General features: G+C 43.4%; 1 protein-coding gene across 5 annotated transcripts in view; it reads left to right on the top strand.

Annotated features, from left to right (window-relative positions):
* Positions 1–39: 39 nt before the first annotated feature.
* The window catches only part of ap1b1 (adaptor related protein complex 1 subunit beta 1), a 21,066-nt gene continuing 9,135 nt past the window's right edge, over positions 40–11,970 (top strand). Inside the window, exons 1-20 of one of the 5 annotated variants that reach the window (XM_031856428.1) lie at positions 40–92; positions 1,533–1,593; positions 2,376–2,481; positions 2,591–2,726; positions 3,369–3,614; positions 3,822–4,012; positions 4,111–4,332; positions 4,516–4,636; positions 4,722–4,817; positions 5,663–5,778; positions 6,716–6,881; positions 7,825–7,923; positions 8,536–8,795; positions 9,085–9,292; positions 9,483–9,503; positions 9,747–9,833; positions 10,399–10,428; positions 10,524–10,661; positions 10,746–10,891; positions 10,973–11,102. In XM_031856428.1, the coding sequence (XP_031712288.1) occupies positions 1,557–1,593; positions 2,376–2,481; positions 2,591–2,726; positions 3,369–3,614; positions 3,822–4,012; positions 4,111–4,332; positions 4,516–4,636; positions 4,722–4,817; positions 5,663–5,778; positions 6,716–6,881; positions 7,825–7,923; positions 8,536–8,795; positions 9,085–9,292; positions 9,483–9,503; positions 9,747–9,833; positions 10,399–10,428; positions 10,524–10,661; positions 10,746–10,891; positions 10,973–11,102 (2,556 nt within the window). In that variant the 5' untranslated portion in view covers positions 40–92; positions 1,533–1,556. Of the gene's footprint in view, positions 165–1,532; positions 1,594–2,375; positions 2,482–2,590; positions 2,727–3,368; positions 3,615–3,821; positions 4,013–4,110; positions 4,333–4,515; positions 4,637–4,721; positions 4,818–5,662; positions 5,779–6,715; positions 6,882–7,824; positions 7,924–8,535; positions 8,796–9,084; positions 9,293–9,482; positions 9,504–9,746; positions 9,834–10,398; positions 10,429–10,523; positions 10,662–10,745; positions 10,892–10,972; positions 11,103–11,970 lie in introns of all 5 variants that reach the window. The other 4 variants (XM_031856430.1, XM_031856431.1, XM_031856429.1 and 1 more) reach the window with 4 other exon arrangements.

Here is an 11,970-nt window from a genome sequence, read left to right as displayed (position 1 = left end):
TCTCTCGTTTGCAAACGATATTTTGTGTAAAGACGGAAGTAAGTCAAGGGGGAGGAGACGAAGGCCATCACAGCTCTGCTACGCCTGTCGCGGTAAGGTGTTTGTGGAGATTTTCTCTCCAAATTCATCTAATTTTAACTCCAGAAGGCACGTTAATTCGTTCGGTAAGTTTTAAACCAGTTCGACAGATTAAGAGCTTAACTATCCTGGCAAAGGCTTCCTTAAGCCCGTACTTAGAAGGTCATGTCTTAGCTGTGCGAGCTAGAAAAGTGTCCAAGGCGCTAGCTGACACTGACAGGCACACTGCACCGGAGAGCTAGCGGTTCACACCACTTTCATTCATCTAACTACTGCAAAGATGCAGGAATGGGCGAATCAATTATGCGTGAGTAGTTGATCGAATAGCATCGTTAATTGCATAACTATCTGCACCAATTTAGCCAACTTAACCGTCACATATTTTAGTTTTTTTCCAGCAGGATTGTACACTCTCGAGCCTGCTAAGCTAACGTTAGCGTCATGCTAGTTTGATGGTAGCGAGCTAGCGAACCGTTCCTCTTACTTTCCGGCTAAGTGAGCAGTCGTAACGTAAAGTCAGCTGACGTTGGTGTGAAGTACTCCTGCTGTTACTCTGAACACTACTCAATAGTATAATGTTAGTTCAGTGACGGTGTGGCATGGCAGCAGTGTGAACTCTTGCGTTAAAGTAACGTCACCGTAATCAGCTAACTAGCGTTCTAGCGTCTTGTTAGCTCGCTACGCTGTCAGTGGGCTGAATGCATTGTATCTGGTTAGCTTGTGGCTAACAGCCTGTCTGGTGTTGACAGCTAACGCTACATGAAGCTCAATGAAGAATGAAACTGGTTAAGTTAACGTTAATAACAGATACGCTTCTGCCGTTCATCGAGTGACTTTGACTCGGTATCAAATAACTTCACATCTCTCTCTGCTAGCATCACTGTTCCTGCAAGTTTCATACATTCAACATTGTGTAATATGAGCTCAGTCGAATTAATTAAATCATTTTTATTTGAGTGCCGTCTGTTTCAATCAGTGTAGGCAACAACCAGGACTACGTACATATTTGCATTGTGGCGATGAAGTATCATAAACATGATAAAACGTTATATTTATAACAATACATGCTGGTTCCCAGCAAATAAACAAAACAAGCCTTGCCTTTTAACTTGAGCACTATTGCTCACATTTTATAACCGGAAGTATTGTTGCTTAAATGGGAGAAGATCCTTCACAGAGAGGTGCTGCACCAAGAGTGGAAATACTTATAGTTAGTTACATGCTGCTGGCCACATACATGCTGACCAACAAGTGTCACAGTTTAAGAGGAGATTTAAGTGTCTATTGTTTTCTTCTCTCAGATGGATCACTGCCATTAGTTCAGGAGAAGAAGGGAAGTCCTCTTATTTCCCTGTGTTTGCACTTCTAGGGTTTCCTGTTGCACTTGTGATGCTCCAAGTTTCCACTCAGAAAAAGATTCACTGTCGACTCTCTCACCCTCTTATGTTTTGCAGGAGAATCGACAATTTGGATCCAAGATGACGGACTCCAAGTACTTCACCACTACCAAGAAAGGTCTGATAGCTGATTTGTTCATTCACAAGATTAAAGATTTACCGTGTAGTTACTTTTTGTTGTTGTATTGATATGTGTGCACTACCGATACCTAATTGACCCAGTTAGACAATGGGGGAAAAAAAATGGTATCACCTTGCTTCGTATCAACGTTATTGCCAAGAACTGAACCGCTCTGGTTATTGTAAATCAGATTAGACATATTGGACATTAGCTAACAGAGATTTAACTGTCTGGCTGTGCCTCCTGTTGTAATTGTGTGGCACTTTTCATGACCCAGAACAGAGCACATGTGCCCACTCACAGGGCTCTGGAAATGCAAACCGGTGCTTATGTGCGATAGCGTAAAGACTTCTTGTGTTTGTTAGATTGCTTGAGACATAAGAGCAGTTTTCTTTCAGAATGTGCTTTTTGCTGCGGGCGGTCTGTGGTTAACATCTTAAAGGAGATCGGGAGTGATTTGTGGTTTCTGGGAACCTCTAAGTAGGTAGACTTAAATTTAAGCCCAAAATTGACGGTGTGCTGATGTTGTAGGTTTTATAGTCTACTTCATGCAGATAGACACCTCAGTAACACAATGATCCGAAATGCATTGATGCACCTAAGCCACTGACAACCAAAACCACCCACCAGTATCGGACACTGCTGGGAAAAAAGGGTCAATGCTGCAGTACTCTCTTTTTTTTTTTTTTTTTTTTTTTTCTCTCCTTCCCCCCTCCAGCGCCTCCATCACAAATGGAGTAAATGATGTGTGGTTTACTTTGTTTCTCTTGTGTGCACAGGGGAGATCTTTGAGCTCAAGGCGGAGCTAAACAGTGATAAGAAAGAGAAGAAGAAGGAGGCTGTGAAGAAGGTCATTGCATCCATGACAGTTGGCAAGGATGTCAGGTGAGCCAGGGAAAATGATGTCCAAAATACCCACACTGAAATAATGCTCTGTAACAAATCACCCTCTATTTTGAATCAGTAGTCACTGAACACCTTGTCCCTCCTTCAGTGCTCTCTTCCCAGATGTTGTGAACTGCATGCAGACAGACAACCTGGAACTGAAAAAGCTGGTCTACCTCTACCTGATGAACTATGCCAAGAGTCAGCCCGACATGGCTATCATGGCTGTTAACACCTTTGTAAAGGTAAAGCCCGATCCGTCTTAAATATGTAAAAACTATATTCAATGATCTATTCATAATTTAAGTGCTGTAATTAATGCAATTAGAGCCTGCTTGGTACAATGCTATACAACAGGTTTGTGCAATCCTTGAGTTTTTGCACAACTTATTGTTGCAAAAATAATTTTAGTAATTCAAGTATTAACAAAGAACATCTTAATATTATTAGTAAATTGTTTATCATAAATATTAGAACCATTTGTCCAAATCGCTAGAAACAGGTTTCTGTCCTCGTGTTCTACGCAGGGGTTTAGAAATGTTTGCTTAGCCCTGTTTGATTGGGAGGATAAATACTCAAATTTAATTACAAGGTTTAATTGAAATCTACTCATGCATGCTGTACTGGGATACATTCAGCTGTATTAAATTACTTGCCATTATCTCAATTCAATGAGATGATTATCAAAGTCCCTTTTTAAAGAATAATTTTTCTGGCTCCCCTTCTATAGAAGGGGAGCCATACTTCTATAGAAGTGACACCTCAATATATGATTTTAATTCTGTACAGCATGATAATGCAAACAACTGTTAGATACATTTTAAAATGTCTTTTAGATGATGTAGTATGATACAGAAATGAATGACCTCTCTGAACCACCCCTCTAGGACTGTGAAGACCCTAACCCTCTAATCCGGGCCCTCGCTGTTCGCACAATGGGCTGCATCCGTGTGGACAAGATCACCGAGTACCTCTGTGAGCCCCTGAGGAAATGTCTGAAGGATGAAGACCCGTATGTGAGGAAGACAGCCGCTGTGTGTGTAGCGAAGCTCCATGACATCAACGCCCAGTTGGTGGAGGACCAAGGCTTCCTGGACACCCTTAAAGACCTCATCTCTGACTCCAACCCCATGGTACGGCTCCCTCAGGCCGCCTACTAGCAGGCTGTTGAGGGTGGGGACACAGCAGGCCCCAGCTCTGCCTTTTAATGATAAGCTCTTTGCTGGATACAAATGTTCAACATGTTGCCAGACTAGTGTTTATATCTTAGTATAGCAGGGGGGGGGGGGGGGCTTTATTTTTCTGTCCGCATTTATCTGTACACTTGTCTTCATCCTTAGGTTGTAGCGAACGCAGTGGCAGCGCTGTCTGAGATAGCAGAGTCTCACCCCAACAGTAATCTACTGGACCTGAACCCTCAGACCATCAACAAGCTGCTGACTGCTTTAAATGAGTGCACAGAGTGGGGACAGATATTCATTCTTGACTGCCTGGCCAATTACACACCTCGTGATGACCGCGAGTCCCAAAGGTGAGAGAGAGAGAGCAGAGAATCGAGTCGCTCTCCGTAAAAAATAAACCCTGTGTAATATTTCGCTCTCTCTCGCCCCCCCCAATACCATCTGCTAGCATCTGTGAGCGTGTGACCCCACGGCTCTCCCACGCCAACTCTGCAGTGGTGTTGTCGGCTGTTAAAGTTTTAATGAAGTTCATGGAGATGCTGCCCAAAGACTTGGACTACTATGGCACCCTGCTTAAGAAGCTCGCCCCTCCACTGGTCACTCTCCTCTCTGCTGAGCCTGAGCTGCAATATGTGGCTCTCAGAAACATCAATCTCATAGTACAGAGACGGTAAATGTGGGGAGATAACCCGGGGAGGTCTCTTTAGTATTCTTTATAATTTGGGAATATCAAGCCTGGTAGAAGTTGCATTTAGTGTAGCATGCTACACTTCAGTGGGATTCCCTTTTTACTTAATTGTATGGTTAATTACAGATTGCCACAAATAACAAGATGTTTTTTTCTTCTTTTTAGGCCGGAGATCCTGAAACACGAAATGAAGGTCTTCTTTGTAAAGTACAACGACCCAATCTATGTCAAACTGGAGAAGCTGGACATCATGATTCGTCTAGCATCTCAAGCCAACATCGCCCAGGTAACGCGCACACAGCTGTAATACTTATACTATATTGGTCCCTAAATCCTCTGAGTGACACTAATGCTCGTCTGTCTCGCTGCAGGTCCTGGCTGAGCTGAAGGAGTACGCCACTGAGGTGGACGTGGACTTTGTACGCAAAGCGGTCCGAGCCATTGGCCGCTGTGCCATCAAAGTAGAGGTGGGTGCAGATGACGTCATACTGTCACCAGATGTTTTGTCGGTCAAACCCTTGTCAGCTATATTGAAGCTTTAGTCGTGTATGATTGTTTATATTTACGGGTCCTTGGACTCAATCGGATCATAACACTGTAAGTTATAAAAGGCCACCAGTCAGGCACAGTTATTGTGTTTCTATAATGAATACAAGGAAGCTCTGTCATTATGATAGTGTTCATAAAACAAATGATACTACGGTTTATTATGGTTTCCACTTTGCACACATCATATTTTTCTCTCATAATTTCAATAGAACATACTTCACATGACTGTTTACTGTTAAAGCCTGAACTGAAGGCAGTGTTTGAGCCTCAACTTAAATGTTTAAAGTCACTTCTAGCAATATACGTTAAAAAATATATCGTATAATAATGTATGATATTTCTAAGCCTGTAAGCTTTCATTTTAGAGCAAAAATTCCATGATTGTTTTTTCGTTCCTGATGACCAGTTGTAAAACTCACTGCAAACTTGGTGATTTTCACATAAACTGTAATTCCTAATTTGTCATTAAACTCCTGATATGACTCCATCTCGTCCCCGGAGATCGAGGGCAAGTAGATGTGATGAGTTGTATTGAAAGGCAGGAAGGAACAAAGAACAGCTGCACAGTTCAACACTGCTGGAAAGTGTATTACTCACTAGATTTGTTGACTAATATATGCTGATATATGTGTCAAACTAAGTTAAAACTAGTTTATTATTCATGCATGTTATATGCACACAATGTTTATACATTATTTTATACAGTTTTTATTTTATTTGCAGGCCTATCATGACATATTTTCTTTTTCTTTTCACTAATCAGCAATCAGCCGAGCGCTGTGTCAGCACACTGCTGGACCTCATCCAAACCAAGGTTAACTACGTGGTGCAGGAGGCCATTGTGGTTATCAAGGACATCTTTCGCAAGTACCCCAACAAGTAGGTTCCCTCTGAAGCATCAGTGTGGTCATTTGCACATTATTTGTTAACTCTTCACTGTCCAGATTCACTCGTAACAGTTGAGGAATGCAGAGTGTTGAGTCCGCACTTTGCTATTTCTCTTCAAACAGATATACGAGGCACTGATCATCAGTATTTACTCACACACACTGTTATATGCACGCAGACAGGCTTCCTGTTCCACTTCACTGACACTCCGATTATTTTGTCTTGGTCTTGAAGACAATTGTCCTCAGAGAGTGTTTGTAAATGGCGGCACTGAGAACTCAGCCTTAAAGGCACCGGGTCAAAGACGGTGAGGCAGTTTGTGCCGGAGCGTGACTTCTGCTGTGGATCCCACAGGGTGGATTCATGTGCCAGACAGAAACCTCGCCCACACAGTCAGCGGTAGACCATCGCCGTGGAGTCGTTAGTCTCCAGGGGAGCAGCTTTGGAACGTTTCCAGCTCGGTGTGGCTCAAGCCATTAGCTGTTTGAGTCACTCCCCACTCACACGTCTGCCTTTTCTATTAATTAGACATCAACTAAATCGTTCTGCCGAGGCAGATCTTGTAATACAAGCATTATCGAAATGAAACGCCTCAACCACATGAATTCGTCAACCACTCTAGAAATCATTGGCTGGTTGACCAGAGGTAAAAGGACAGTGAACACTGGACTGACGTTTGTCAGGCTGCCAGAACACACAACTCCAAAGTAATGCTGACGTTGTTCTTTGTGAGCTGGAAGTGAAACATGCTGCCATGTTCTCTAAGCTGGGGACATGTGGTGGCTGTTTATGTCCGTTTTTTAATAGATTAATGAAGTTTTATGTAAATGATAGTAATTCGCTCCATGTGATTGTTTTTTGTTGTTGTCGCCAGATACATTTGCAACATTTGAGTTCATAACATGTTGTTTTGCGTGACTGTGTCCAGGTATGAGAGCGTTATTGCCACTCTGTGTGAAAACCTGGACTCCCTGGATGAGCCGGAGGCACGTGCCGCCATGATCTGGATTGTTGGCGAGTATGCCGAGCGCATCGACAACGCTGATGAGTTGCTGGAGAGCTTTTTGGAGGGTTTCCATGATGAGAGCACTCAGGTGGGTTGAGGAGAATTTGGGCACTTTGCGATTTACAAAATGTTAAGTTTTAATGGTAGTGGCACCAATAATTTGCATTCAGTGCTGACACTAGTTTCTGAAATAAAGAAATTCATTGTTAAGCTGCTGGAAATGGAGGTGACATGCCGTACACACACACGCACATGCAGTACTAGTACAGAGAACAGGTCATGTTTGAATAATATTACAATGTGTGGTACCGTGAGAGAAATGGAAGAATCCTAAATGAGTTATATAGTTAGTTTTACTGAGACTAACCGTGCTTAATAAGAAGTTACTGGAATAATGGGAACACTTTTCATGCCTCCATGCCGGCGATGGTCGCTGGTGTTTTTGGTCTATGTATGTATGTTCTCATGAACGCGATACCTCAGGAACGCCTTGAGGGAATTTCTCCAAATGTGGCTCAATCGTATAAAATACATTTTTGGCCATAACTTAAGAATTCATGTGCTAATTATGACAATTTAACACAAATATCCCAAAGGATAGAATGATGAGGGGATGACATTTTGCAAAGACATAGATGTAAACTGCTACTTGACTGGTTTTGTAGAGAAGCAAGCCTTCACTACTGCATTGGAGAGGCTTTTCTGATAGCGAGTCATGTCGTGGGTAGAAATAAATGCATCATGCATAAAATGATCCCTTTTGCGGTGTTTGGTTACAGCAGGTTGAGCCAATAGTTGGGATAGTTACTGTTCAGCAGGGTGCGCCATCCATGGGAAACCTCAGCCCGGAGAGTTAAAAACAGTTTATTTGTTTATGTGTCGTGGATCAGTACAGCTCATTGTTAAAAGATCATCGTTAAGCTGCAACTCGACACTAATTTACGGTTTTAGGCTAAATTGTCTACACACTAGCTTTAATGGTAGTATGTGAGCAGCTGTAACGTACTGTATGTGTTCACCGTGTCCTCCAGGTGCAGTTACAGCTGCTGACGGCAATCGTCAAGTTGTTCCTGAAAAAGCCCACCGAGACCCAGGAGCTGGTGCAGCAGGTGTTGAGTCTAGCCACACAGGTGAGCAACAAAACATACACACACTCTCTCTGCTGCCTTTATCCTCACTAACTGTCTACAACTCTGATCCTGCTATCCATGTCTTCCTCTAGTTTGTGCAATATGTTCCCATCAGACATGGCTTCTCCTTTTTGTATCTTTTCCCAAAGGTTCTCTTTTACTGAATCATTCACTGGAGTACTGTAATCTGGAGCTGAGCCTTGTGCTTCCGTTAGTAAAGATGTAGAGCATTACACACCTTGTGTACTGTATTACACCAGTTTTATAGATTTATCTACAGCAATAAACCTCTGTACAAACTGCAGTTCACTGGCAGAAAGCAGCAATGGGGAGATGAAAACGGGCCTCATAACTTAAAAGAATGACAAAATACATTTCTATTCATTTGAGAGCCTCATCATCTGCAGTTTTAAATGGTTTAGTGAATACATAAATGTCGGTTGATGACTTTGAATCACTGCTCAGTCTCTCATATTGGGGCCAAGACAAAGTAGAGTTTAACATTAAGTATTCATTAAACATTCTCCATGAATAATACTCTTTCATCCCCGTTTCTCTCTCTCTCTCTCTCTCTCTCTCTCTCTCTCTCTCTCTCTCTCTGTCTGTCTGCAGGACTCTGATAACCCAGACCTCAGGGACCGCGGCTACATCTACTGGCGTCTGCTCTCCACAGACCCCGTGGCCGCCAAGGAGGTGGTTCTGGCGGAGAAGCCCCTGATCTCTGAGGAGACGGATCTAATTGAGCCCACGCTGCTGGAGGAGCTCATCTGCCACATTGGTACTCTGGCCTCTGTCTACCACAAGCCTCCCAGTGCTTTTGTTGAGGGCAGCCGTGGTGTTCAGCACAAGAGGCTCCCCGGCAGTGCTGGATCGTGAGTCATGCACTTTTAAAATAAAAATATTAATAAAAAACACTGCAGGTAAAGGGGTTTGTTTACTGAAGTGGATCTAGCTTCTTGACTCTATTATGTTTTCCCTCAAATCTGCTGAGTAACACACTTTCTAGCAGTGTTAAGCCATGCAGCTGTGTTCCTTCCTGCCTTTACATACAAGTCATCGCACATATATCTAGTTAGCTAGTAAATGGTAATCAATTGAATTACATAAAACTTAAGTAAAAATGTTTCGTTCTATTTTTCCCTCTTGTTTTATTTCTCCTAGTGGCGAGAGTGCTGAGAGCCCGGATACAGGTTCTGCTACTGGAGCTACTGAGGCGCCTCCTGCTGTTATCCCATCCCAGGGAGACCTCCTCGGAGATCTGCTTAATCTGGACCTGACACCTCCTACCACCACCGGACCACCACCGCCCACCTCCTCTGGCATGCAGATGGGCGCTATGGACCTCCTTGGCGGAGGACTGGACAGCCTGGTAGGTCTTCTGTTTGAGAGAAGCTGTCAGGTTGTTGATGGCTGGTATATCTTAGTTCTTTTCAGTAAAAGGCTTGATGTCAATGGGACCTGGTGACGGTAATGTCTTTGTACTTTTCTTCTACCTTCTTGGTGCTTTTTCTTTTGACCCTTGTTTGTTTCCCTTTCTTTGTTCAACGCTGCACCTGCAGATGGGGGATGAGTCTGAGCCGGTAACTACACGGAGGGAAGCGGGCATAACATTTATAAACCATGTCGGGCCATTTTAGAAGATTCATTTGATCACTTCTGTTTTACTGCATTTCTCATGCATCAATCTGATGGTTTCAATCACCATTCACCATCTTTTATTATTGTGACATCTAAAGTAAGCGTGCTGTTAAATCCTTGAGTCCAACTCTTTTTTTTTTTTTTTTTTTTTTTTAATTCTCTGGGCTCTGTGTTGTTTCAATCAGCCGCCTATTCCCCTGCGGACGGACACTCCTCAGTCACCTCAGCTCCCACATCAGTCCCCATCGCCCCCAGATTACAGCCCCACTGAGGTTGGTCCAGGGGACCACGCTGGACCAGTAAAGGCCAGCACCAGTCTAGCCCCCCCCCCCCCCCTGTTGTCCCCTGTCGTACCACTGTGACCTCTGAGTAGTCCTCCCGAGCAGTGCTCTGTGCCTGTTGCATTGTTTGTTTCCCACTCCATGTAGGTGAGATTTTAGTAAATCTGGCCGATGTTTCTTGTTAAATATTGTAAGTAGTAAACCTTTGTCACTCTGTGGAATTAATATATATTTTTGCACCACCGGTCTTGTTCACTGTCTCTCCCCCCCCAACCTTTTCATCACCACAATAGACTCATTTAGTGAGTAGCATTTGAACAAAACCTATTGGATTTCAATAGCCACTCTGCCTGACTTGTGTGGGCATCGAAAGGTCAGTTATATAAAATGAGAATTTCTCCCGTTCTGTTGTTTCCTTCTCCTTCCTGTCGCTTGTAAAAAGTGTTAATCCCATAGCTGTCACTAATCACAGCCTCACACCCTTCCACCGTCGTCCACAATATTTGCATCAATAGATAACCTGAGTGTTCTTTGTGCCTGTTCCCCTCCCATCCAGCTTGGCGGAGACCTTGGAGGAAATCCTGCTGTGAGTCATTTGTTTGAGATTTTGTCAAACTTTGATTGCTCTGTACAGGGTGATATTGAATATGTTGGGTTAACGTGTTGCTTTGCGACCCACAGATGGGGGCCGGTTTCGGTGCTGCTCCAGCTGTGATGCCGGCCTCTTTCAATGCCCCCGTTGGCGGCGGTCTGGATGACCTGTTTGATCTCGGAGGTGGAGTTGGTTTGCCTATGGGAGCCTACAACCCCCCTAAAACAGTGAGTCTTGAGACATACAGCAAAGAACGATGTGACACCAGTGGTTGGATCCCGAAGAAACTCTCCGATCTTGTCTCTGTTCAGATTTGGCTTCCGGCCATGAAGGCCAAGGGTCTGGAGATAACAGGCGTTTTTGTCCGCCGTGCTGGGGTCATCCAAATGGAGATGACTCTCAATAATAAAGCCATGAGTGTGATGACTGATTTTGCCATCCAGTTTAACAGAAACAGGTAAGACCACCTACTAAGAAATGTGCTGAGATTTCTCTACATTTACACAATTAACCCTTTCCCCTCTGTGTTCCTCTGAAGCTTTGGTCTCGCTCCAGCTGGTCCCCTTCAGATTCTCACTCCTCTTGGCCCAAACCAGAGTATTGAAGCGGCCCTTCCCCTCAGCACTGTGGGACCTGTCATGAAGATGGAGCCGCTCAACAACCTGCAGGTAACACCGTCACAATATTCATTTCCCCTGAAGTTGATGTGACTGCTAGTTTTTGTTTTGGTCAGACTAGAAGCGCAGGGTTATGTATGTCAACTGTTTTCATTTATTCAACACTGGCCTTACCAGGACTCTGATGCCTGAAGTTGTTTGTCCTAACATGTCTTCCTACTGGGGCCCCAAGGGCCTCGAACATTGTGACAGCACTCTGTCAATGTTTGCATTGGAATGCAAACAGAGCTGGGAGACGAGGCAGAGGTCGACCGATATGTTTACTTCAGAACTGATACGATACAGATGATTAGTAATTAAGGAGACCGATAACTAATATTTGGAGCTGGTGTAGATTTGCAGTAAAAATGAAGGTGTTGTTCATGTAGTAGAGCGGGTGCCCCAATACTAGGGCAGAGTCCTTACTGCAGCGCCTGTACGTCTAATTAAGTCATTAAAATCCCTAAAAATAATCTTTGAAAAAGGAAAGTTGTTGTGTCAGAATCTGAAATGGCACTAACTGTAGTTTAAATTCCTTTCAGCATATGTTTAATTAAATGCTGCGAGAGTGAACCTTTCAACATTATCTATTAAACCTTTTAACATCTTTTAAACATGAAGGAGTCAGTGCTCTTGCCATGCTGACACGTTCTTTGCATGTATTGCAGTCTGCCTTCCTATTCTGCACTCTCAGAGCTTTTCTTTAGTGATCATGAAGCTGATTGTGACTCTGCTCTGAAGGGTGCAGACTGTGATCTCTACTCACAATGACAGAGTGAAGACTGACTCAAATGAACGGGTCAGACGCTTGTTAAATCACATTGACAGGTCCGTGTTATTTATTTATTTATTTATTTATATATATATATATATAAATATA

The sequence above is a fragment of the Anarrhichthys ocellatus genome, unplaced genomic scaffold (assembly GCF_004355925.1).
Source record: "Anarrhichthys ocellatus isolate YVR2014 unplaced genomic scaffold, GSC_Weel_1.0 scaffold17, whole genome shotgun sequence".
In the NCBI taxonomy this organism is placed as follows: Eukaryota; Metazoa; Chordata; class Actinopteri; order Perciformes; family Anarhichadidae; genus Anarrhichthys; species Anarrhichthys ocellatus.
This window is presented reverse-complemented; position numbering and strand designations above follow the sequence as displayed.